Below are 27,377 nucleotides of genomic sequence, written 5' to 3'. Positions count from 1 at the left end.
TGTCACACCACATTTGAGCTTTCAGCCAAAGTCTTTTTCAGAGAAAAGACACACACACACACACAGATATATATATATTGTTTTCAACCAAGCTGTGTTGTTTATTTGGGTGTTTTTACTCTTTGAGGGTATAATTATTCCATTAGGGACTTTTTCTGGAAATTTAGAAACATTTTGGATCCAAAATAAGCTCAACATCTATAAAGTCCAATTAAGTGACTATAAAATGTACAGACAGCACCAGTGAAACTGAAATGCAACAGGTCACCCAAGGACTGCCCACTATTAACAACTTTGGACAGGTATCCACAACATCATAATGTAGCACAATTTTCTTCATTTGTTTCAGAATTTTGTACTGTCCTCACAATCTAAGTGGTGAAACCAAGATTGTCACTCCTAGTAACACACAATCCAAATCACTGAGCTTGTCCAGAGCTTACAAACAATTTTAAACATGTTGGCTGATTGGATAGTACTGCTGCACTAATTTTCTATGATTAGAATCAAAGTACTCACATATACAATTTTAAGAGGCCCATTAAATCTCTGTATCTTGATCCCAAACAAATTTTTAACTTGCGATGTCAGTACGTGAACTGCAGCCCCTGTTGTGAAGCCACTCACAAGTGTGTCTGACAGAAGAACACTAACTACTCCCAGATGGAGAACACCAAGCAGAATCTGTGAACAGACAAGATGATTCTTAAACCAATGTAAATTTTTCTGTCCTCACCTTCATGTGAAGAAACAGCATTTTATTGCTTAATTGGTGAAAATAAGCTTTCACCAGCCAGGACAACAGTAATAACTTGATACAGACAAAGAGAGAAAGACTTTTCTAGTTCACATTTATGTATTGAAGTTCACTTTTAATTACATGATTGTAGTGATTCAAATTTTGGAGATGTGACAAATGCATGTGACACAAATACATGGGCTAAGCCACAGGTAAAAAGCTAGTGATGAGAAAAACATGACATACCCCTCTAGAACAGAAAATAAATGAAGCATTCCATAGCAACATTCTCATTTTAAAATTTTAGTGCAGTTGGTTTCCCATTGCTGATTCTGAGCAGCAGGTGTTACAGGAGAGCACATTAAATATAATGCTATGTTTGAGTTGTGACAGACAGAAATTAAAGCACAGGGAGGACGAAATCTTCTACTACTACTACTACTACTACTACTACTACTACCACCATCATCACCACCACCACCACCACCACCACCACCACCACCACCACCACCACGGCCGCCGCCACTGCCACTGAAAACCCCATGGCGGCTGCCACCCTCAACTGCCACTCTTGATGGGCAGATGATTAACAACAATGCCCTAACTCATCTTTCCCACAGCCAACTGCAGGAGCAGTTTCAGTGACTCAGCCCTACTGACTGTTCTGGACATCATTAACTTCCGCTGATGGTGCTACTCTGAAGATGGCCTACTTAGGCCAAAACTGGTCATTTTAAATGAAATAACCATTGTGATCTAGACTGTTTCTCATTAATTTTATTTAACTGCTGGAGGGTTGGCAATATAATGCAGAAATTTGGTGACTTGAGCTGTATGCCACCAACTCTCCTCCCACTGCCGGTAAAATTCTGGCAATAAAAATTAATACTGGAGAGCCAATTACATTCCCTGCTTAGGCCTGTTAGTGTGTGGCATTGTTAAAAAAAGAAAGAAAAAAAACATGTACATGAATGCACAATGTGAGATATTAATCCTATTGATCACATGATCAGTCTAAAAATTGGTTCGATGCAAATTTCTGTGGTAATGTATCACATACAAGTATTCTCATTCCTGTGCAGTTACTGAATGCAACACTCGTGCATACTGTTTTCAAGCTTTGGTCTCCTGTTAACATTTTTATCACCACACTTCCATCCATGAGTAAATTAACTATTCCTTGATGCCTCAGATTGTGCCTGACCAGTCTTTTGTACATATACTTTTATTGTTTGTTTATTTGCTTGTTATGTATCATTATACAACATGTGCTAATCCTTTTAAAAGTTCTTTTCCACTTTGCCTCTGTTTTTGTCCTAGTTTTTTGCTTTTATTTTCTCTGCATTTGTTTTTTAAATTCGCCATACTTTCTCTTGTTACATGTTCTAAGTAATTTGCACTTATATATTCTTTAACTTATTCTACAGCCTAGCATCTCACATGCACAAAAGGATTAAAAGAATACGTACATAAATTTCCTTTGCTAATTCAAGCTGTACCAAGCTATACTCTCTCTAGTCCAATTCAGTGCCTCTTCATTAGTTACTCAACCCACCGATCTAATTTTCAGTATTCTTCTGCAGTAGCACAGTTCCTAACTCATAAATTTATACACACACCAAACTAAGTCTTGCATCACTTCATTTCTGAGAGTTTAGTGACATCTCTGAACAGTCAAAGGGACTGTATCTGTGATACAACATCCACAGTCAACAACTATCTTCTGGAGTTCTGGGAACCAGGGTGACACAAAACTTTTTTTGAAGTGTGTATTTTAAATTAACATATTTCTCTTTTACAGGGAAGTTTTCTTGCTATCGACCATCTACATTTGATATCTCATTTCTACCCTCATCAGTTATTTTTCTGCCCAAATATCAAGACTAATCTACTACTTTTAATGCCTCATTTCCTACTCTTAAACCACTCAGCAATGCCTGATTTAATACATGTAGATGATAAATCAACTGTACTATTTAGGTATCTCAACATTAATTTTTTTGTAACAAGCAGCAGAAAAGAACTGTTGCTCAACCTAACATATTCATTCAATTAAAACAATAAAAACCCTAATAAGGACTACAAAAACTAGTCCCACTACTGTGGACTAAAAATTTGTTAACAGTGTCTACACTGCAAATTGTGTAAACACAAACTTCAGTGACCAAGTGGTAACCCTCTCAGGCTATTTACTACTCAGCTGAAACTATAAAAGAACTGTGACTGCACAAAGATTCAACACACAGACTTTAGAAACATTCAATCATTTATTATCAATAGAAAGGCAGGAAGAAGCTTCTCAGATGCATGACATTAACAAAAAGTTTGAAAATTTCTGACATTTTCAAATATTATTTTGAAACAGCATTTCCTCTCAAAACATGGGTGGTAATGAATACAAATCCAAAAGCAGAAACGTGGATATCAAGAGGCATCAAAGTCTCAAGCAACACTGAAAGAGAATTGATTAGTTACAGAAAAATCCATGACATGTCTCTCCCCTTAACAGTTATATTACAAAATATATTGAGACATATACGAAAGTCTCACATCAGGGAAAAATAATGGCTAATGATAAGTTTGTACCAAAATCAGAAAATGTAAGCAAAGCAGTCTGGAAAGTACAAAGCAGGAAGGAAACAGTAGAAAGGAAAATATCAGCCTGAACTATGACAACACTGTTACTGATCTCCAAGACATTGCTAATCTCTAGAGACAGTATTATACAGACAATAAAAAATATATATATAACAATCAGTAATAAGAGAGATAGCCCAAACAACCACCAGATCTCTCTGAAACATGAAGTCATTCACATAGCAAAAATCTTCAAAACATATTCTTTGGAACATCCCCTTCAGATGTAACCAACTCATCCTTTTTGACATTAACCTTTCCTGACTGTCTCAAAATTGCCAAAGTGATTCTCACTGACATAAAATGGGAGGGGGGTGTTGTTTTGTGGTCTTCAGTCCAAAGACTGGTTTGATGCAACTCTCCACACCACTCTATCCTGTGGAAACCTCTTCATTCCCAAATAACTACTGCAACCCACATCCATCTGAATTTGCTAACTCTACTCATCTCTTTGTCTGCCTGATGACAAAGCAAATTTAGAAAACTATAGACCAGACTCTTTATTATCAGATTTTGTCAAAATCACTGAAAGAACCATGTTACAGTATGCATTACCTAATATATTCTAAAACACCACAAATAAAAATGGGGTTCTATCGGAGCTCATACCTCAGGTTTTATTGGTGATAGAAAGGTAGGGTCAAGTGTTATGAACGGCTCTTGAACTAGGGACCATTTGTAAACCCAAACAGAAGGATTGTCTAGTGTCACTATCGTATAGCAGAGGGTCAAAGTATGAATATTCAATTCCTGCTAGTAAAAGATAAATGAAAATACTGGACAAGGACAAAATCCTCACTGACTCCAAGCATTGTTTCTGGAAAAATAAATCCACATCTAGTTCCATCTATAATTTTTGACAAAATTCTCTAGGAGCAACGGACAAAAAAACAAAACTCTGTTAGTATGTTCTTCGATCGAAGTGAAGCTTTTAACATCTCAGACCACAAAATCCTGTTGGAAAAGTTCCAAAAGTACAACCTAGATCCAAGCATTGATTTGCAAATAAATACCTTGCTTGCAGATGACAGTAGCATCATGTTTATGGGGAAAACTTCAAGATAACTGCCAGAGCAAACATAAATAAACTACAGACCAGCTAAATGACTGGTTTGAAGGAAATAAGCTAATAATAAATACATGCCAAACAATTTTTCTATATTTTTGTTTAAAGGGGGAGAGCTCCAACACATCTGCGACAAACTACAGTGAAATTACACCCTCACTTGAAACAAAAGTTTTAGACACTTGACTTGAACATTATTTTAAATTGCTGACACACATAACAGAAACAAATGTGGCACTGAAGAAAGTGTGCTACAGCCTACATTGACTTGCACATGAAGAAAGCTTCCCCATTGTTCAAATTGCATATTTTTTCCAGTTCCACTGCATTCTATAGTAAAGCGTTATATTCTGAAGAAGCACAACTGCTAGTTCAGTCATCTTCTTGATCCAAAAAAAAAAAAAAAAAAGCTATAAGAGGAATGCACGGCAAACAGTTCCTGCAAGCCTCTCTTTTGAAAGTCTTCAATCCTCCCACTCCCCTGCTTTTTTTACTCTAGAAATATAGAAGTACATGAAAAAGAATTTAAAAGTGATGAACAAAAACTTTAATGTACATGGACATCATACCAGGCAAAAAGACAAACTGCACATCCAGTCAGTAAGTACATCCGCCATTAAAATCTCTACTATAAATAGTGCTATATAAATGTACAATGGTCTCCCAGATAAAATCAAAGTTATTTCATCATTTTCACTGTTCTATAAATCCCTAAGGGCATTCTGATTAGACCAGATGAAATGCAACAGACTTGAAGCTTGCATATGCAAGAACTGCTGCTGCTCCTACACCATGATCAAGTAGAATTAATTTATTGCATCATTACAATATATTTTCACGTTATGTGTAACATGTTGAGGGAGGGGGTGGGGATGAACACTGGTGTGCCTGTCTGTATATGCAAAATACATCCCACAATCTGTAGAGATTTACTGGATGACTAAAGAATAAATAATTCACAAAGGTAAATGTAAGGACAAAGTGTGTAACAGAAGATACATATTTTAATACAAGTCACATTAAACTATCACCTTTTTCACCTAATTTTTAACAGTATTATGGTGCCATAAATACACTCATATGTCTTTAAGTCAAAGTTTAGATCTGATTGTAGTGGTAGCTACAATTTAAGGATAGTATGTAACTTTACTACTGCAACTTGCCTGCCAGACTCCCACAGCGAAACAAACAGCTGTTGCTACTTGAATTGTTGTGTAACCAACAGATTCAGATGATGCTGATGTAAGATTCCCAAGTGAGCTGTCTGTAGCATTTGCATCTACCAGAGTTGATGGATGAGATGATTCCTCATTTGAATACATTAATACTGATTTACTTGTCATCATGCAAATCACAGCAAAAGTACCTGAAATAATCAATTGGTTACTGCAGCTACTATTGCAACAGAAATTAAATCTACATTCTAGGGCCATGAAGATATTGTTATGTCAAAGAAACCTTAAATATTATCAGAAGAGTTGTTATTCAGAGAACCATTGCTTGAAGATTGCATTTGTCTTGTACCCATAGCTAATGAAGAGTACAATTGCAAATATCAGTTATTTTTTAAAAATATAAAGGTCTCTGACTTAAAGCAGTATGATTGCCCTATAAGGAGAACCAGTGAATAAAGGACAGAGAATTTAAAGTGGCTGTTAAAAAAAAAGAAAAAGAAAAACACACACATACACAATTCCCTGAGGAAAATTTCTTAGGTTCCAACAGGCGTTCCTGCATTGATATTTCGTATTATTTTAGTGAATGCAATGTTATTTAACATCCCAGTTACTCAACTTACAAAGAGAAGGATTCAATGCAATTGTTGTATTTGTTGTTATTTTGGTCTTCAGTCCTGAGACTGGTTTGATGCAGCTCTCCATGCTACTCTATCCTGTGCAAGCTTCTTCATCTCCCAGTACTTACTGCAACCTACATCCTTCTGAATCTGCTTAGTGTATTCAGCTCTTGGTCTCCCTCTACGATTTTTACCCTCCACGCTGCCATACAATGCTAAATTTGTGATCCCCTGATGCCTCAGAACATGTCCTACCAACCGGTCCCTTCTTCTTGTCAAGTTGTGCCACAAACTCCTCTTCTTCCCAATTCTATTCAATACCTCCTCATTAGTTATGTGATCTACCCATCTAATCTTCAGCATTCTTCTGTAACACCACATTTCGAAAGCTTCTATTCTCTTCTTGTCCAAACTATTTATCGTACATGTTTCACTTCCATACATGGCTACACTCCATACAAATACTTTCAGAAAAGACTTCCTGACACTTAAATCTATACTTGATGTTAACTAATTTCTCTTCATCAGAAACGCTTTCCTTGCCATTGCCAGTCTACATTTTATATCCTCTCTACTTCAACCATCATCAGTTATTTTGCTCCCCAAATAGCAAAACTCCTTTACTACTTTAAGTGTCTCATTTCCTAATCTAATTCCCTCAGCATCACCCGACATAATTCGACTAAATTCCATTATCCTCATTTTGCTTTTGTTGACGGTCATCTTATACCCTCCTTTCAAGACACTGTCCAATCCGTTCAACTGCTCTTCCAAGTCCTTTGCTGTCTCTGACAGAATTACAATGTCATCGGCGAACCTCAAAGTTTTTATTTCTTCTCCATGGGTTTTAATACCTATTCCAAATTTTTGTTTTGTTTTCTTTACTGCTTGCTCAATACACAGATTGAATAACATCGGGGAGAGACTACAAACCTGTTTCACTCCCTACCCAACCACTGCTTCCCTTTCATGCCCCTCGACTCTTATTACTGCCATCTGGTTTCTGTACAAATTGTAAATAACCTTTTGCTGCTTGTATTTTACCCCTGCCACCTTTAGAATTTGAAAGAGAGTATTCCAGTCAACATTATCAAAAGCTTTCTCTAAGTCTACAAATGCTAGAAACATAGGTTTGCCTTTCCTTAATCTTTCTTCTAAGATAAGTCGTAAGGTCAGTATCGCCTCACGTGTTCCAACATTTCTACAGAATCCAAACTGAACTTCCCTGAGGTCAGCTTCTACCAGTTTTTCCATTTGTCTGTAAAGAATTCGTGTTAGTATTTTGCAGCTGTGACTTATTGAACTGATAGTTCGGTAATTTTCACATCTGTCAACACCTGCTTTCTTTGGGATTGGAATTATTATATTCTTCTTGAAGTCTGAGGGTATTTCACCTGTCTCATACATCTTGCTCACCAGATGGTAGTATCTTACTGTAATAAAAATTCATTAATACGATTTGCTTGAATTGCTGTCTAGCGATCCGAGAAAACAAGTTTCCTAGGCACCCCATATTCAACAAGTAGGCAGGACATAATTAAAACCTTGCTTGATTGTGATGTTGAGGAGTCTGTCATTGATGACCTTGAGCCTTGCAACAATAAGAAAGTGCCTAGCAAAAATAACAATGCTGAAAAATGACCATCCCATGAGGAAGCTTGTTATTGCCTTGAGATGCCAATGAAGACATTATAATGACAAGAATGTGGTGCTATCCATTTCCCATATTTAAAAAATTTGTAAGATTTAGTGGCTACAAAGTGAGTCTCAGCTCTGAAGGATAAAACGAATTTTGGACTTTTTCCCCTAAACTAGGCTTACTTTAATGGTAATTAGCACTTTTCAAACTATGTTATGTAGCAGTCATATTATAAGTGACTGCACAAGAAAAATACACCAGTAGACCCAGGAGAAGCACACAGCAACAGTGGCTGAAACATCAGTTTCATCAGTTACAATATGATGATGTACCACACCCAGAGGACTTTCATACTGACTGACTCTGGCCATGGAATCCAACACAAATATTTCAGTCTTCCTTTGTTTCATTTTCCTATGAACACTGGTACAATATGTTTTTGTAACTTATCAGTTACATTAGTTATCCAAACACCCCCACCCATCCCCATCCCCCACTATCGCCAATTACTTCATACAACTGATGCCCTACTGTATTTACTTACTGCATACTTCAGCCATAGACCCATACAGTGAGTTTTTGTGAAATGCCATCACCTTTTCTAACCCATTTCTCAATTAAAAACCTTTCACTCTTGATGTCGTTGAATGAAAGCTATAGCCTTGTTGTATACATTCTATATATTCTTCTACAAACTGATGTGTGTAGTCTCTCTTGCTTGGATCTCACGTGGCACCAGCACAGATTTAAATATCAGAGTCAACTACTTTCTCATAGCCTCTAAGCCTCATACAAAGATTGCTATCCAGTCCTCCTTTCTTTAACTTCATTGACAACCTGTAAATGGACCATTATATTATACTCACTTGTAAACACAACTTGCTCTTTTCCATGATTGAAGTGTAAAGCATTTTTTGCAGATGATTGTTAAGGATTTTTAAAAATCATTTATACTATTGACAAATGTCTGTAGTTCTTAACATCTTCCCAGCTTCCTTTCCTGTGGATTACAACAATTACAGCATCATTCCAACTAGAATGAAATTTTAACTCTACAGCGGAGCGTTCACCGACATGAAACTTCCTGGCAGATTAAAACTGTGTGCCTGACTGAGAGTCAAACTTGGGACCTTTGCCTTTTGTGGTCAGGTACTCTACCAACTGAGCTACCCAAACACGATGGCAGGCAGAGTGCACTAGTATTACTTCCACTCTGATCAGCTACATTTCATTTCCGGTGATTGCACAACTCACGACGTCAGACTTCCACTCAGTCAGGAGTGCCATGCACTGCAGCACATGGTGTTATTCACTCTGTGGCTGTCAACACGTGCGGAAGCTTTGCTCTTGGGTTGCACTGGGCATTGGCTTGCAACGTTCACTTGTGTTAACGTACCTCTGCAATGCCTAGGTGACATTATTATGGTCACCGTTGGTGGCACATGGTGCCTGTGAACAAGGCTTTGAAAGCCATAAACATTGACTTGGATAGGCAATTCAATAAGCAGAAGTCTATTGGAGATCCAAATGTGTTTCGAGGACTGATGCTGCAGTTTACTTGTGAAGTAACTGCTGTATTTGGAGGTAGTACATGGCTGACTCTTGCTGCTGCTGGAGCAGTCATGCTGACTATGGTGGCCTTGATGCTTTCCCTGACGGAAATATCATAATGTGGAAGATCTGGAATATAACTGAGAGTTCTGGTATACTTGCTAAGATCCCTTATGGTACTTTGGTGCCAGATAAGACCTTTGTCTTGTCAACAAGAATGAAGAAGAAGTTGAATGGTGACGAGTATGTGTTTATTTGGGCCAAAGTAGGCAATGGAAGTTGTAAAATAAACATTGATGGTGTCTGTATGTTGCATTATAGAAAATAAATCTATTTTCTTTATCTCCTTTTCCCAAATTCCTTATCTATAAAAAAATATTGATTCACTTAAAAAGCCTTGTGATTGATGCTTGGGTAGCTCAGTTGGTAGTGCACTTGCCCGTGAAAGGCAAAGGTCCCGAGTTCGAGCCTCACACCAGGAAGTTTCATATCATTCCAATTGTCTGCTGCTACCCATCCTCTTACTCAAACATTTTGTGAATATCAGTGCCATTTTTGTTTTCATCATCTCTCCCCCTAATTTTAGCATTCTCACTACTATCCCAGTTTTTCCTGTTTCAATGCACCTAACTGCTTTCTTTGTTTCTTCTGGAAGTCTTTACGGAACACTTGTTCTAATAATCTATTAATTTGTTGGTTGCCAGAAAAGTGTGCTAAGTTTTGGTATATGGATGTATAATAATTTACCAGATTAAATTAAAGAAATAGAGATCCCAAGAGCTTTCACATGTAAATTAAAAAAGACCAATTGGAGCAATGTTTTGACTAAGTAAATTAAGGTTATAAATGGTAACTAATCCCTTAACAAATGTTCCCTTATACCTGATAATTACGTGTAAGGTATGTTTTCTTAATACATGTAATGAGTTTCTTCCTGTCTCTTCTCTCATCATGTTCCATTGCATCACATATTATTGTAAAAACAAGACACAACCCACCTGACTCATGAAAGCACAGTGTGATGTCTGTCACATTCTTGTAATATTGCCCAAGCTTTCAAGTAACCAATTAGATTGTTAAAAATTAAATTGCAGCAAATTAAATTCTAAATGTATATACTTCACTTGTCCAATATATGTACAAATTGTACAGTATTGTGACTCACGCCCTGTCCTCACAGCTTTACTTCTGCCAGCTGTGAGGACAGGGCGTGAGTTGTGCTTGGGTAGCTCAGTTGGTAGAGCACTTGACCGCGAAAGGCAAAGATCCCGAGTTCGAGTCTCGGTCCGGCCCACAGTTTTAATCTGCCAGGAAGTTTCATATCAGCGCACACTCTGCTGCAGAGTGAAAATCTCATTCTGGAAAAAGCTGCTAATAATTAAGATTCAGATAAAACATTTCACATTATATTTCTGATAAAATAGTTCATTATTAAACACCAATAGTTTGTAACAATATTGAGAATTAAGTTCTGCTAAATAATTCCCTTAAGGAACCTACTATCAAAAGTTTGTCTTTTTACAGTTTATATACCAACTGCTTATTCTTTATTACTAGTCACTGCCTATGTGCAGCATTACTAATATGAAAATATATTACCACTCTTAAGAACCTCCAATTCTCAAAATCCTCTGCACCAGAAAAGACCACATTGTTAAATATTAAAGGTGTGCGACTTACCCATGGAAACATGCCTAGAAGTACCCATCACAACATAGATCAGAACAGGAAAGAAAGCCATGTAGATTCCAACAATGGGAGGAACACCAGCCAACATCGAGTAAGCCATGCCTGAAATATGAGTAAAATCAGTAAATTACATTTGGAAACAAGTAACTTTGGAAATTGTAGGAAATAAATCTGAACTACTCACAATAAAACATTCTCAAGTGTAATCTACATTAATCAAACCCTTATGAAGCATTACAATTCTATCTTCTAAGACTTACCTTATTCCCTGTTGTGCTGTTTCTGTGCACAAATAGTGGTATAAAGCTGGAAAAGAATAACTTTAGAATAATAGAAGTGATAATATAACACTAGTTGTAAAATTAAAGAAAATGTTTGAAAATGTAACCAGAAACATACAATTTTCAAAATCAGAATACTTTATTCTGAATACAGTACTTTCTTATCTCATGGAAATTGTGGAAAGTACACAGCTGAGAAAAATCATGGTTGCATGCAGTATCCTTCAACTAAATGTAAATAGGATTATCATTCTTAACCACCTGCATAGCAATTTTAATAATAATAATAATAATAATAATCTTGTTTTTCTTGTTGTTGTTGTTGTTGTTGTTAGAGTGTAAGACATTAATTTCAAATGATTAATAATTGACAGAGAATGGGAAAAGTAATGGCCATTGCTTACTATGAACCATCATGTCATGTACCTGAAATAATTCATGAGAAGTATGGAAAATCCATACTAGGATGATTGAATGAGGCAAAAATCTTGTGTCATGTCCTAAAATCATGTTAATTCTCAATAAAACATGTGTCAGCTACTCTTTCAGTTATGGGTTGAAAATATGTAACCTGTTACTATCATCTTCATTTCTTGCAGAAGTCTGTTAAAAGCCTACACAATTTTTTGGATGATAAACAATGTATATAGATTGGATGCTGTTGTTTATTTGATCAAGTGCACATCATGAACAGAAATCTAATGAGCAATAATGGTGCAGAAGTTGGATTATTATCTAGACATTTTTATGGCGCTTCCTTGATTTAACTACAGTTTCACACAGATTATATTCTCCCTCACTTTTTGTTATTATTATTACAAACCACAGCCCAATAACAATATTGATAGTAATAACAACAGGAGAAGAGAAACTTATTTTCATTACTCTTCACTAAAATGATATTAAGTTAATTTTAGAAGTGAATGAAAATTTATCTTTATGAAGTATCTTACTATTGTGTGGTTCAAGAATTATTTAGAAACCTGTAACATGCACAGTGTGTTAATTTTAAGTTTGTCAATGCCAGACAGGTGGGAGGAGGAGGTGGGGGGTGAAGGAAGAAGCAAGCACAATCCCACACAGACTGCCATGAGATGAGGAGCTGTGTGCATGGTAACAAGTCCCCCATACTTCATGCAGTGCTCACAGCTTAACTGGCAATACATGCTTCCATGAAAGCAGAAGTCATCCATGAAAGCAATGATCACTTGAATGCTATTAATAATGAAAACTGAAATCAACTCATGTATTGACATGTTTAATAAATTTACATACACTTGTCTCCAGGAAAGGAGATAGTATAAGAGAGAGTGAAGTACAACACAATAACGAAGCACTCAACAATGACTAATTCAATAGTACTGTCAGCTAGGTAACGTTGGCTGCACCCAAAAATCAACAACTACTGGCTGAAGCCTTCTGATGTCTACTGACACCTATGGATTCAGGGATAATGAGCTGATCAGTCAACTTAACACACAGTGTGGCTTAGTGTTTTGTAGAAGAGTCAACCAACATATCACTTCCTCCTATATACATCTCGCAAAGAGACCATGAAAGTAAAATTTGACAGATGCAAGATCACATGGATGCATATCAATTATTTTTGTTCCCATGCATAATTTGGGACAGGAAATGAAAGGGGGGGAAGAGACAATAGCATACAGAATACCCTTCATCACACACCATAAAGCAGCTATCAGAGTGTCAATGTTAGTGTAGATGTAGACATACTTCTTCTTATAATTACAAATGATTTAAGGAAGATTTAAGCAACAACCCAATATCTTGTTGACTAAAGGGATGGTGACTCACTTTTTATTTACTGAAACAAGGACCAGAAAAGATGCAAAAGTGATGGTGGCAAGTCCAGTAAGAGGTGAGAAGAATTAAGACATTTACCTTTACATATAAACATATTTACAATGGTTGAGTCCATGACCATATGTTAAGCTGTTAAACAGTCCACAGTCAGTAATTAAATTTAGTATGTGTTAGTAATAACATGGGATGACATTGGTTTATCCAATAAGCACAGTTCTTAATGGCATCAGAGCAGCTAAGACAACTCAGTTACACATTTCATCAAATGGTATTACATTAACTAATCACAAAAGTACAGACATCTAACAGATTTCCTGGTTTGTCCTTTGTCCTAATTTTTTTTCATGATCTCAGCTTCTTCATTTTCAATTTTTCAATTAATAATATTAGTGCCACAGGTGATAAAATGTTTTGTTCAACTTTTAATTCCAAGAAGACTGAAAAGGCACGCCCGGGTTCCCGGGTTCGATTCCCGGCGGGGTCAGGGATTTTCTCTGCCTCGTGATGGCTGGGTGTTGTGTGCTGTCCTTAGGTTAGTTAGGTTTAAGTAGTTCTAAGTTCTAGGGGACTTATGACCACAGCAGTTGAGTCCCATAGTGCTCAGAGCCATTTGACCCATTTGAACTGAAAAGGGAACTGAGCGCAAATCTTACACTGCAATCAAAATAGAATCTTACACAGAATTCTCAGTAACTAACAATACTATTTTTTATTGTCTGATATTGAGTCTTTCATTCGAATGGTGTTTCTAGATAGACTATAGACAGAGGATAGGTGTATAGAAAGGACTAAATATTGTTTCACGCCAGTTTCTTTCTTCAGAGCATACATAGCTGTGGATAAATTTAGTGAGATGGAGAACACCACAAATCACACCTATGTTTGAAGCTAAAAATTGGACACTGAGTTCACAAAAGTCATAATAAGCCTCAGTAAAAACTGCTTTATTTGTAAGCCTCACTTACATACATTTCATCCATCTTAGTAGATTAAACAAAAACTGCAAATTAAAAAGTAGTTGCAATCTTGTAAACTTTGTTGGAAAGTTATAGTCTGAGATGGCCATCTGGATGTGAAATGAAACCACCAAAATGTGTAGGGATTAAAACGGTATGTACAAAGTATGAAGAATTACTGTAAAGCAGTTTTGTTGGTTTGATGATTTAAATACAATCTATAAGAAAATAACACGTAAAGGAAATCACTTGATATAATTAAATAGCATATATTACCTTGCGGAATGTGCATAACAGCAACAGTAAAGCCCGATATGATGTCTGGTATCAGATCACTTTTCCATTTATAATTTGGAAGCCATGAAAGTATAGGGAAGAGAGAAGTTATTACTTTGATTGGGCTGCATCTTACACTCTTCCCAATCCGCTTACTCAGTACTGTAAAAAGAAATGAACAAAGAATTATATAGTACATATGAATACTATTGCAACAATAGAGACTAACATAAAACTAGGGTAGCATTTAAACAAAAATTGTCCTTCTGAAATTTTTTCTATGTTTTTTGTACATACTGTAAGTAAGAGTCACATAAAAAGTTCTCAGCCTGGCGTTAAATTTTGTTTTTTTATGCCAAAATGCACTTATTTTTTAAATTAATTCTCCTTTTGGTCAGGTCACTTTACATGAGTAGATTTCATCAATGTGTGATTCTGGAAGGTAAGCCAAATGCCCAACTATGGCTGCCATAACTTATTCATTGGACTCAAAATGTTTACCAAACATGAGACTGATTACAAATTTTAAAAGATGAAAATCAACAGGTGCCAAATTGTGGATTTTCCAACTATTCATACTGAACTAAATTGAAATGTATTATTGTGCTACACACTTCAGAGATCATCTGAAGCATTACAGGCATCAATAAAGTTGCGGTTCACACATACACAAGATACACATATACAGCAAATTATTAATTGTTACGTCCTCATGCACATCACTGTGTTACTGATGATGATGATGATGATGATGATGAATGTTTGTCTAAAAGGACTAAACATATTTGTTATCAGTGCCTCATTTCACTGGAAATTCACATAAAATTATGTGAAACAAGGGGAATGGTCAAGCTCTTGGGTCTTTTAATCTTATTGTTGTAACCAAAACTTTGCAAGACAGCAGTGTAATAAGACAGATGGTTAAAAGTGAGATAAAAACCCAGGCAGCAAAAAACAGTAGTCAGTCACAGGAAACAGTTGATGGTGTGGAAGAGGATGTAGCTGTAGCTACAGTTGCAACTCACTGTGCCGGATACCTGTGGAGGTAACTGCATCCTCCACACTCCACACCTGTCACTTATCAGTGTCAGTGAAGGATACACCAAAACGAGTCACCAGATTCAGTATGACCAAAAGTGGGTAAGAAAATGAGTACTTGCACAGCTAATTAGCTTCAACAGTTAGATAAATAAAATTGTTTACAAAAATTGAAAAATACACAACAGTGCAGGGAGAGAAAAGCAGCAGGAGCCCACTAGGGGCACACACATCACAGTGAGATGTGCCACTCTGCATCCACTCTGGGCACCGAACACTGAGGTACATTAAATTTTGTTACCTGAGGTTGCCTTTGTGAAAAATTTGACTTTGTTAGCTGCTAATCCACTCTCCACAAGTGTGTGGGGTAGAGGGGTAGACATGTCCACAGCTCACCTCACATCAGTCAGCAGGGAACACACTACGAGAATATGGGTTCTCGTGAGAGGATCACCTCGGTTGCACTGAGATGAGTGCTCTCAGTGTAAAAGTAATTCGTGGATAAGTGTGGTGTGGCTGGTACTTAGTCAGCACAGTATGACTGCATCTTTGTGACAGGCATGGACAGAAGTGTGCCATGCCTTGGTGGTCACCCTTTTTGCTCTCAGATTGTTGAGAGTCACGGAAGTCTGACATTCAGTATCAAAGGTTTTCAAAATTGGATGTCTCAGTTGGAATGGTGGCCAGTATTTGGAGTTCAAGTTTTTCTTCTGTGGTCGCTTCTTTAGCTAATTTGTCAGCGAATTCATTTTCCAGTATGCTCACATAGCTTGGTTTCCAAATGAATGTTATGGCGGTTCTGGAGTTTTACCAGCTAACTAATAGATCTTTGATGTTAACGACAAAAATATTTCTGGGGTAGCACTGAGATATTCCTTGTTTGCGTCTCATATAGTCACTACCAACCAGGAAATTCATTGTTACAAGATGTATTGCAAAGCTAGATATGACTACCAACTCTGCAGTGTATACACTGCATGCACTCAACAGAAAACACTTCTCGTGTTGGTTGGTTTAATAGAGGGGGGGAAGGGATCAAACTGCTAGGTCATCTGTCCATAGTTCCCAATAAAACAATGCCACAAGGGCGAGTATAAAACAAAAGAGACTGACAACACAAAACGGAATGAAAGGAAAAACAACAAGAACGACGGAAGGACAACAAACACTTAAATGGACAAAAGGGGACAAGAAAACCACAGAAACGGAAGAAACAGGCAGAAGAGATTAAAATGAGAAAGCAGATTACCATGGTTGGCTGACCACGAGAACAAAAAGGAGAAGTCAGCGACTGCGCAACACATTAAAATCTCCACCCCAAAAGAACTAGAGTGGAGGACGCTGAGGGACAAAGGACATGCACTAAAACTTAGAACAAATGATAAAACCCACGCTCACGAATAAAAAGTAAAACTAAATCAGCCAATGCGGCATTGTCAGATAAAATTAGTGGCAACGAGTCCGGTAACCCAAGATTTTGTCGCAGAGCAGTCAAAGTGGGACAGTGCACCAGAATATGGGCCAATGTCAACCGGGCGCCGCACTAACACTGAGGTGGGTCTTCATGGCGCAGGAGGTAGCCGTGTGGCCAATGTGGAGCCGGCAGGGAACCACAGAGTCCCTACGAGAGGTCTGCATGGATGACTTCACACATTCATAGTCTCCTCGATGAAACCCAGTTTGTTGTGCATACTGAGCCTGTGCCATTCTGTCTCCAAAAGTCGAAAAACCTTGTGACGTAAAAACGAATGCAGCTCAGTTACTGGAATGCCGATCTCTATAAGCAGTATCTGTGTAGCCTGTTTGGACAGCCTGTTCATTGCCTGGGATTCCGACGTGATCTGGGATCCAGACAAACACCACTGAACGGCTGGACCGTTCCAGGGCATAGATGGACTCCTGGATGGTCGCTACCAAAGGATGACGAGGGTAGCACTGGTCGATAGTTGAAGGCTGCTCAAGGAGTCAGTACACAGAAGAACGACTGGCCAGAGCATGATAGGAAGTGCTCAAGAGCACGAGATAAAACCACCAGCTCTGCAGTGAAAACACTACAGCCATCGGGCAAGGAATGCTGTTCAATATGTCCTCCATGGACATACGCGAAGCTGACGTGACCATCAGCCATCGAGCCATCAGTGTAAACCACTTCATGGCCTCGGTACATGTCAAGAATCGAGAGGAATTGGCAGCGGAGAGCCGCAGGGTTAACTCAGTCCATAGGGCCATGTGAAAGGTCCAGGCAAAGCCGCGGCCTAGGTATACACCATGGAGGTGTACATGAATGGACCTCAAGTATAGGTGGTAAAGGCAAGGACACCAGTTCGGATAGAAGGGATCAGACACGAACTGAAATTGTACGCCCTGACCTGGGCCGCCGATGCAGGAGATTAACCGCTGTGGATGGGAAAAGCAGACAGTAATTCAGATGCGCAGGAGAACTACGAACGTGTGCAATGTAACTAGCGAGCAGCTGTGCACGTCGGAAATGCAATGGAGGGACTCCAGCCTCCACCAGGACGCTGGTCACCGGACTCATCCTAAAAGCTCCTTTCGCTAGTCGAACGCCACAGTGGTGCACTGGGTCGAGTAAACGCAATGCTGAGGGCGCCGCCGACACATAAACCACACTCCCATAGTCAAGGCGGGATTGAACAAGGGCTCTGTAGAGCTGCAGCAGTGTAGAGTGCTCCGCACCCCAGTTGGTGTTGCTCAGGCAGCGGAGGGCATTGAGGTGCTGCCAGCACTTCCACTTTAGCTGACGAAGGTGAGGAAGCCAAGTCAATCGGGCGTCGAAAACCAGTCCTAAGAATCTATATGTCTCCACTACAGTGAGTGGATCGTCACTAAGGTAAAGTTCTGGTTCCAGATGAACGGTACGACGCCGACAGAAGAGCATGACACACGACTTTGTGGCCGAAACCCGGAAACAGTGGGCTAGAGCGCATGACTGCGCCTTGTGGATGGCTCCCTGTAGGTGCCGCTCAGCAGCATCCGTACTGGTGGAGCAGTACGAAATGCAGAAGTCGTCTGCATACAGAGAAGGTGAGACGGATGGCCCTGCAGGTGCTGCTAGACCATTAATGGCCACTAGAAATAGAGATATACTCAATACGGAGCCCTGCGGGACCAAATTCTCCTGGATATGGGGGAACTATGAGAGGCACCATCTTGGACACGGAAAGTACGAAGCGACAGGAAATTTTGGTTGAAAATCGGGAGCGGGCCTCGAAGACCCCACTCGTATAATGTGGCAATGATGTGATGTCGCCAGGTGGTGTCATACGCATTTCGTAAATCTAAAAAGACGGCAACAAGGTGTTGGCGTCTGAAAAAGGCTGTTCGGATGGCAGACTCGAGGGACACAAGATTATCAGTGATAGAGCGACCCTGGCGGAAACTGCCCTGGCACAGAGCCAGTACGCCATGTGACTCCAGGACCCAACCCAATCCCCGACACACCACACATTCCAGCAGCTTACAAAGAACGCTGGTGAGGGTGATGGGCCGATAGCTAGCTATCCACATCAAGCAGGTTTATACCTGGCTTGAGCACTGGAATGATGGTGCTCTCCCGCCATTGCGATGGAAAGACGCCACCGCACCAGATCCGGTTGAGGAGGATCAGGAGATGTCGCTTGTAGTCGAATGAGAGAAGTTTAATGATCTGACTGTGGAGCCTATCCGACCAAGGAGCTGTGTCGGGACAATGTGCGAGGGCGCTGAAGAGCTCCCACTCTGTAAATGGAGCGTTATAGGGTTCACTGTGGCGTGTTGTGAAAGAGTGGACTTTCCTTTCCATCCGCCGTCTGAGGTGCGAAAAGCTGGGGGTTATTCTCCGACACAGAGGCTCGAGCATAGTGCTCAGCAAAGTGCTCAGCAATCGCGTTTGCGTCGGTAGATAACACGCCATTGATGTTAACGCCAGGGACAGTTGTTGGTGTCTGGTACCCAAAAACACGTCTTATCTTCGTCCAGACTTGGGAAGGTGACGTATGGCACCCAATGGTCGAGACATATCTCTCCCAACACTCTTGTATCCGTCTTTTTAGCCGGCCGCTGTGGCCGAGCGGTTCTAGGCGCTTCAATCCGGAATCGCGCCACTGCTACGGTAGCAGGTTCGAATCCTTCCTCGGGCATGGGTGAGTGTGATGTCCTTAGGTTAGTTTGGTTTAAATAGTTCTAAGTCTAGGGGACTGATGACATTTTGGACAAGCCCTCCACGTCCCCAAACTTGTCCTCTAAATGCTCCACAAAAAACTGAGGATTCATTGACATGAAAGATTCCCCATCAACCCTCGTACATACGAGGTACTGGGGCAAATAAGCTTCGCTGCCATCCTTAACCTGGTGTTCCTCCCATGGAGGAGCCAGGGAGGTGAACAATTTGGGGTTGTATTTCTTAGCACTGAAGTTAGACTTTGACCTCTTAGAGACTGCTAGTGGCAGACCACCAGCAAGAGATGACATACTATGCTTCATGGCGTGTCATCTGCCTTGATGCCCCACACTCTGACCAGGGGCTCTCCCCACAGCCGCCACCCAACCTCAGCAAGGGCCACCTGGCAGGATGGGCATTTCCGGGAGTCCTGATGCCCCAGGGAGACGGACATCTGCTCCTTGGCATATATTGGGAGTTAACAGCACAGGAATCAGCAGGGCAATCCCTGTGTGGTCAGGGGGTTACAACCAACAAAGTACATGGCGGCCCCACCACAACGGACTGGCTACTGTGCTGGATATGAGGTGCAAAAGAGCTAAGGAGTCCATTATCATCGCCAGCACAGAAAGCGATACTGCGCAGTGGATGGAGGAAAATGCACCCATGAGGGTGACCTCGCCCAACAGCGGGAGAATGAGCGGAAGTGCGGATCCATGGCGACACAGGATGTGAGAGGTCTCAGCGCATGATGGGCATCATGTATCATGTAAAGCGCCCTTCTCCAGTTGGCTCGCTCTTCGGAATAATTTGGAAGAATGGTGGTCAAACCCAGCAGGGGACCATCACTAAATGCCGAAACGTGTGAGACTCCTTTTAGTCGCCTCTTATGACAGGCAGGAATATCTCGGGCCTATTCAACCCCCCGGACCTGCAGGGGAGACTTCTTGTGTCCCTTGTGTATGTAAAATCATAAACCCCTCACTGAATCTCTATATATCTGTGTAAATCTATTTCAAATTGTGGTAGTTGTGGAGAACTGAATGTAATAGATTCTGTATTTTCCTTAGGGCCATGGAAGAGATCCACCCAAATCACAGGACTGGGTACACATCACAGAGGGTGCTGTGAGAGAACTCTATGTACACAAACAGAGGGGTGGGGATGGGGGGGGGGCGGAAGAGGAGCAGGACCGGAAGTTGGAGGTCCTAACACTGAGCCTAAAATCGTATCCCAGCTGATCTACCCATTTTTATGTGATTTGTAAACAGTCTGAAATGTTGGCTGTGAAACAAAATCAAGTAACACAGATGGGTAGGCATCTGACAGATAGTGACAACACAGTTTGCCAAGGAGGCTGTCTATGGGGCTTGCACAGAGGGCTTCTGTTGCCATCTGCACGCCACACCACTTTTGTGGACAGAGTCTAACAAGATCGGTATTGATGGTGTCACTGACCCCATAAGCAACACATGCACAGTCATGGTGGGATAAGATCAAAGGTATGCAGAATCGCAGGAGGACGGGGCAGTCTACTCGTCAGGAAGTGCTGCTGGAAAATCTGATAGTATTAAATTTCCTCATACAATTTGTCTTTATCTAGTGTACCTGTGGTAACCACGTTAATTTACTGTCAAATAAAATGTCTAGAAATTTGAAATCTTCAACAACTTCTAGGTGAAGTCCTGGGTGAAGGTCCACAGTTCAAAGTCTACATAAGTGCATGGTGTGACATTTTGTGGGAGAAACTTGATATGATTCAGGGTCTTGTACTGTCTGTACAGCTCTCTGAAATTGTCACTCTGCGATGAGCAATGCTGTAGAACAAGAATGCATTCAAAAATTGTTCATATACAGTGATGGTAATACTGTGGATCCCACAGTGATAACAGTTCCACTCATAGTAGTGAAGAAGACGGTTATGATCAAAACTGATCACCGAGGGACTCAGTTTCCCTACACATAATGGTTGATGAGTGTTGAACCCATCCAGACCACAAACAGTCAGAGGGATCGAAACTCCGGCGGATACAAAATGGGAAAGCGACCCCTGGAAACCTCACTCATGCAGTGTAGGCTAGGTGTGATGGTGCCTGGTGGTATTGTACGTCTTCTGCAGATAAAAGAGCATGACTATCGTGCACTGACAGTTGGTGATGCATGAGAGCATCCATGCTGCAGATTCCAGACATATCAATTGGTCTGTGGAGTACCAGAGTGCCTGAACGACACTTTGAATTTTTTATAAATGTTTTCTGGATTCCAGGCATCAACACATTCATCGGTTGACCTAATTTACACAGCCTGTTTGTTAAAGACACTGGTAGATAATTACTCAAAATTTGTGAATGTTTCCCATGTTTCAGGATAGGAAAATGGAAAAGGGCACAGGTCATCCCCGTTTTTAAGAAGGGACGTCGAACAGATGTGCACAACTATAGACCTATACCTCTAACGTCGATCAGTTGTAGAATTTTGGAACACGTATTATGTTCGAGTATAATGACTTTTCTGGAGACTAGAAATCTAGTCTGTAGGAATCAGCATGGGTTTCGAAAAAGACGGTCGTGTGAAACCCAGCTCGCGCTATTCGTCCACGAGACTCAGAAGGCCATAGACACGGGTTCACAGGTATATGCCATGTTTCTTGACTTCCGCAAGGCGTTCGATACAGTTCCCCACAGTCGTTTAATGAACAAAGTAAGAGCATATGGACTATCAAACCAATTGTGTGATTGGATTGAAGAGTTCCTAGATAACAGAACGCAGCATGTCATTCTCAATGGAGAGAAGTCTTCCGAAGTAAGAGTGATTTCAGGTGTGCCGCAGGGGAGTGTCGTAGGACCGTTGCTATTCACAATATACACAAATGACCTTGTGGATGACATCGGAAGTTCACTGAGGCTTTTTGCGGATGATGCTGTGGTACATCGAGAGGTTGTAACAATGGAAAATTGTAATGAAATGCAGGAGGATCTGCAGCGAATTGACGCATGGTGCAGGGAATGGCAATTGAATCTCAATGTAGACAAGTGTAATGTGCTACGAATACATAGAAAGAAAGATCCCTTATCATTTAGCTACAATATAGCAGGTCAGCAACTGGAAGCAGTTAATTCCATAAATTATCTGGGACTACGCATTAGGAGTGATTTAAAATGGAATGATCATATAAAGTTTATCGTCGCTAAAGCAGATGCCAGACTGAGATTCATTGGAAGAATCCTAAGGAAATGCAATCCGAAAACAAAGGAAGTAGGTTACAGTACGCTTGAATACTGCTCAGCAGTGTGGGATCCGTACCAGATAGGGTTGATAGAAGAGATACAGAAGATCCAACGGAGAGCAGCGCGCTTCGTTACAGGATCATTTAGTAATCGCGAAAGCGTTACGGAGATGATAGATAAACTCCAGTGGAAGACTCTGCAGGATAGACGCTCAGTAGCTCAGTACGGGCTTTTGTTGAAGTTTCGAGATCATACGTTCACCGAAGAGTCAAGCAGTACATTGCTCCCTCCTACGTATATCTCGTGAAGAGACCATGAGGATAAAATCAGAGAGATTAGAGCTCACACAGAGGCGTACCGACAATCCTTCTTTCCACGAACAGTACGAGACTGGAATAGAAGGGAGAACCGATAGAGGTACTCAAGGTACCCTCCGCCACACACCGACAGGTGGCTTGCGGAGTATGGATGTAGATGTAGATAGGAATAATAATACTATCCCACCGGTGGGAGGGAGATACACCTCATCGGCAAATATGATTGAAAAACTCGAGGATGTGGTTTATGCTGTTGTTGCTAAGATGTTTAAACATTTGATTAAGGATTTTTATCTGGTCCAGGGGCTGTGTGTTGACACTGATAAAGTGCTGTGGAACTCCCATTCACTAAGTGTAACACTGACTGATTGGAGGCCTTGTGTACAAAAGGATAAGTAGTTTCGCCCTGCCAGGCATTTCTGGGTCACAAAGTTAGGATGGTAGTTATTGCAAGTGGACACTTTGGCGAAGGGTGCCATGAAACATTCAGCGATGACCGCATGATCAGTACATATGTCACCACTGATGGAGAGGTCTGGAACTACTGTGGACTGTAGGTGGCAGCAAATGCAACCGAGTTCAGTCCATACTTGAGACGATGGGGTTTGGGCTCTCGGAGATGATACATACCGTTCCCGATACTCCTGTTTTCTCATTTTTACTAATAATCATGCCTTCACTGCAAGTCTCTTGAATTTTGTTAATTGTTCCATAGAAGGATGGTATTTGTGGCATAAAAGTGCCCTTTTACATACTCTGGTAGCTCCAGATATTTCTTGAGACTACCATGGCACAGGTTTCCAATGGGGGTGGACTGAAGAATAGGGTATTGTTGCTTACATAGTGTGGATAACTGTGTCAGTAGTATTCTGTGGCACTCTTTCTATATCCTTCCCTTGACAGGTTTTGAAAGTTCCTTTGGAGATGAAAGCTTGCCAGTTGGCTTTTCCAAAGTGAGCAATGTGGTGCATATTCCATTGGTCGGTGGTTTGAAAAAGGGAGCGTGATAGGAAAGTGGTCACTGTCACAGAGTTTGCCATGGGTGTTCCACTGGATCCAGAGTGATATGTTTGGGCGATAGATTGTAATACCTATTGCCGAGTATGTTCCATGGGTCATACTTAAATATGTTGCAGCTGCAGTGTTACGAAGGCAGTTCAAGTCCTGAAATTATTTGCTCTGATACTTAACATCTGCTGGAAGTGTTTTTGCTGTTCCACAGACTCCTGTGGCCATTTAAGTCGAGCAATAGGAGGAAATGTGGAGGCATCTGCTCCACTAGCTCCACAAGATCGTGACACGGTATGCATCTGTCTAGGAATAGACAGATATTACATAATGTTACCTTAAATGGCGGGTGGACATGGTCTGCCAGAGCTTCTCATGCAGTGTTTAGAGGTACCTGCTCACCGAGCCCGCATCTCGTGGTCGTGCGGTAGCGTTCTCGCTTCCCACGCTCGGGTTCCCGGGTTCGATTCCCGGCGGGGTCAGGGATTTTCTCTGCCTCGTGATGGCTGGGTGTTGTGTGCTGTCCTTAGGTTAGTTAGGTTTAAGTAGTTCTAAGTTCTAGGGGACTGATGACCATGGCTGTTAAGTCCCATAGTGCTCAGAGCCATTTGAACCATTTTGAACCTGCTCACCGAATATGCCACAACATATGGGCGTGCAGACACCTCATAATACTATTTCGGTATTAATGCAATTTTTACAGTAGGATTTGCGATTTTTTACATTAGGCAGTTGTATCTCTAAGAACCACGTCTCTTGAATCGCCACACCGACAGCAGAGTAAGGAGCCATCAGTTAACACAGTTTGGCCAGGTGTCGATGGGTAGCCATTCACTACAATTCCATCGAAAGATCTTCATATTGGAATCTGGGGAAGCAAAGAATGGGGAAACCACAGTAGGAATTATTTTGCTGTTCAATCATGGTTCACAATAATGTGGAGGGAGGAGGGGAGGATGAGCGGATGTGGCTCTTTCAGCTACAGGTTGGTGTTAGACGGCTGGTCTGTTTCATCCTGAGAGGGGAGGGGCACCTTGGCAGGTGTCCTTTTTCCTGGCAATCCTGCACCGGTGTGGTGGTTACCACCAGTACTGTGGTACATGCACAAACACATACGGAGATATAAACATCATGAATAGACGTTATTTTCAACATATACTTCGGTAGGTTGGCAACACATTGGTAAACAAACCAAACAGGAAGAAACACATAGTGAACTCACGATGTTTACGATATAGAAGCACAGTTTTTGAACGAAAAGCTATAAGTAGTGGCAAAAGAATATTCGAATTATAAAATTGTGCTTATGTTTCGAAAATAAACCTCCAGACCAGATGAGTGGAAACGCAGATGCCAACAAACTGTAAGTAATTACTTATTTACTTAAAAAAAAACGCGACGTGAACTGTTTGATAATCTAAAAATAACAAAACTGTATCGTTGTAGATCCCACTCAAGACGCATTAGGGCAAGAAAAAGGTGAAACGAGTATGGGAAAAATAAATTACAGTTGCAGCAAGAAAAGGCGTTTTCATTTACAAAACAAATATAAAAGTAGGTCTACTTTCAATTGTAGTTCATTATTGTGTAATTTTTTTCCCTTTAAACACTTTTTCGTCATTCTTCTGCCAGTTATGGTAATTCAGGCAATAATTTACTTTTTTTGTAAATTTTGTAACGATAATATAATAATACTCTTTACCTTAACAGTGGAACACTTTACAGTATGGCTTGCTAGTGTGTTGCGGGGGGGCGGTCCGGAAAAAAAAAATCAAGGTCTCGCTGCTTGTTGCAGATTTCGCGTGTTGAATCGCGGAGTTCCTGTGAGCCAGACACAGCACATCTGCAGACAGACCACTAAAAGTGTGCACCGGTGTCAAACAAGATATACGAGAGCGGTAAATGTCCCATGCTCTGTTCACGTCTCAACATTATTCACTTGGCAGCTTGCTGGAATGTTGGCTCACTTCACTTCATAGTTCAGCTTTCAACGGACAGCACGCTCCGCGCGGTGTATTTAGAACTACGTGTAATGCTGAGTTGATGAAACATAATGTGCTATGGCTGCACTGGGGTCGACATCGCCTCAGCTGCTAAGACTACGGTAAGGAGAGTTAAATATCGGTTACAATATCTTTAATGCAAGACTTCTGTTACCAATACCGCTATTTACACATGGTATCTTTATTAGTTTGTAAAACACGAAAGACTTCAAAGAAGTATCAGTGTGGTAACTTTTTCTCAACGTACAGATAAACCGCCACAAGTCGTAGATTATTTGATTTGTTACTAGTTTCGTTATCACTTTGATATATTCATTGCTCTGACGGGAACACGTTAAAGGTTTGAAGCTCCACTCGGTACCGTCCTCCTCATACAGTGGTGTGGGTTGGATGTACCACAACAATCTTTAAACCTTTGACGTGTTGCCGTCAGAGTAATGAATACATCAAGATGCTCGGGACAGATACGGGAAACTAGTAATAAATCAAATGATACACGACCTGTAGTGGTTTACCTGACGGCTGCTGTGTCCCTGCGTTTGCTAAAACTTTCCTTTTTGCCCCACGACGCTTGAATTCTAGTTACGTGTTTCTTTGATTAGAAACGCTTTTTTAAAAGTATATTTGTACCACGTAACTAGTACCGGTTTAATTATTACGTTACTTTCAGCAAATACCTCTCGTTCTCTCTGAGCAGCGGCACCTGCCATTTGACATGCGCTATTGGATTGAGGCCTTCTGACTTCTCCGTGCATTCCAGTCTTCATATATACGTATCCATAACTTCTAATACGCTGAAGCGCCAAAGAAACTGGTATACGCATGCGTATTCAAATACAGAGATATATAAACAGGCAGAATACGGCGCTGCGGTCGGCAACGCCCATATAAGGCACGTGTCTGGCGCAGTTGTTAAATCGGTTACTGCTGCTACAATGGCAGGTTATCAAGATTTAAGTGAGTTTGAACGTGGTGTTATAGTCTGCGCACGAGCGATGGGACACAGCATCTCCGAGCTAGCGATGAAGTGGGGATCTTCCCGTACGACCATTTCACGAGTGTACCGTGAATATCAGGAATCCCATAAAACATCAAATCTCCGACTTCGCTGCAGAGGGAAAAAGATACTGCAAGAAGGGGACCAACGACGACTGAAGAGAATCGTTCAACGT

At 40.6% G+C, this 27,377-nt stretch overlaps 1 protein-coding gene across 4 annotated transcripts in view; it reads right to left on the bottom strand.

The window, feature by feature from the left end:
• LOC126184414 (sulfate transporter-like) overlaps positions 1–27,377 on the bottom strand; it is a 476,107-nt gene that overhangs the window by 57,946 nt on the left and 390,784 nt on the right. For all 4 annotated transcript variants that reach the window (XM_049926799.1, XM_049926802.1, XM_049926798.1 and 1 more), the window contains exons 3-6: positions 14,454–14,615; positions 11,108–11,218; positions 5,606–5,808; positions 520–684 (exon numbers count right to left, since the gene is read on the bottom strand). In XM_049926799.1, the coding sequence (XP_049782756.1) occupies positions 520–684; positions 5,606–5,808; positions 11,108–11,218; positions 14,454–14,615 (641 nt within the window). The remainder of the gene's footprint in view (positions 1–519; positions 685–5,605; positions 5,809–11,107; positions 11,219–14,453; positions 14,616–27,377) is intronic.

The sequence above is a fragment of the Schistocerca cancellata genome, chromosome 4, assembly GCF_023864275.1.
Source record: "Schistocerca cancellata isolate TAMUIC-IGC-003103 chromosome 4, iqSchCanc2.1, whole genome shotgun sequence".
NCBI lineage: Eukaryota > Metazoa > Arthropoda > Insecta > Orthoptera > Acrididae > Schistocerca > Schistocerca cancellata.
This window is presented reverse-complemented; position numbering and strand designations above follow the sequence as displayed.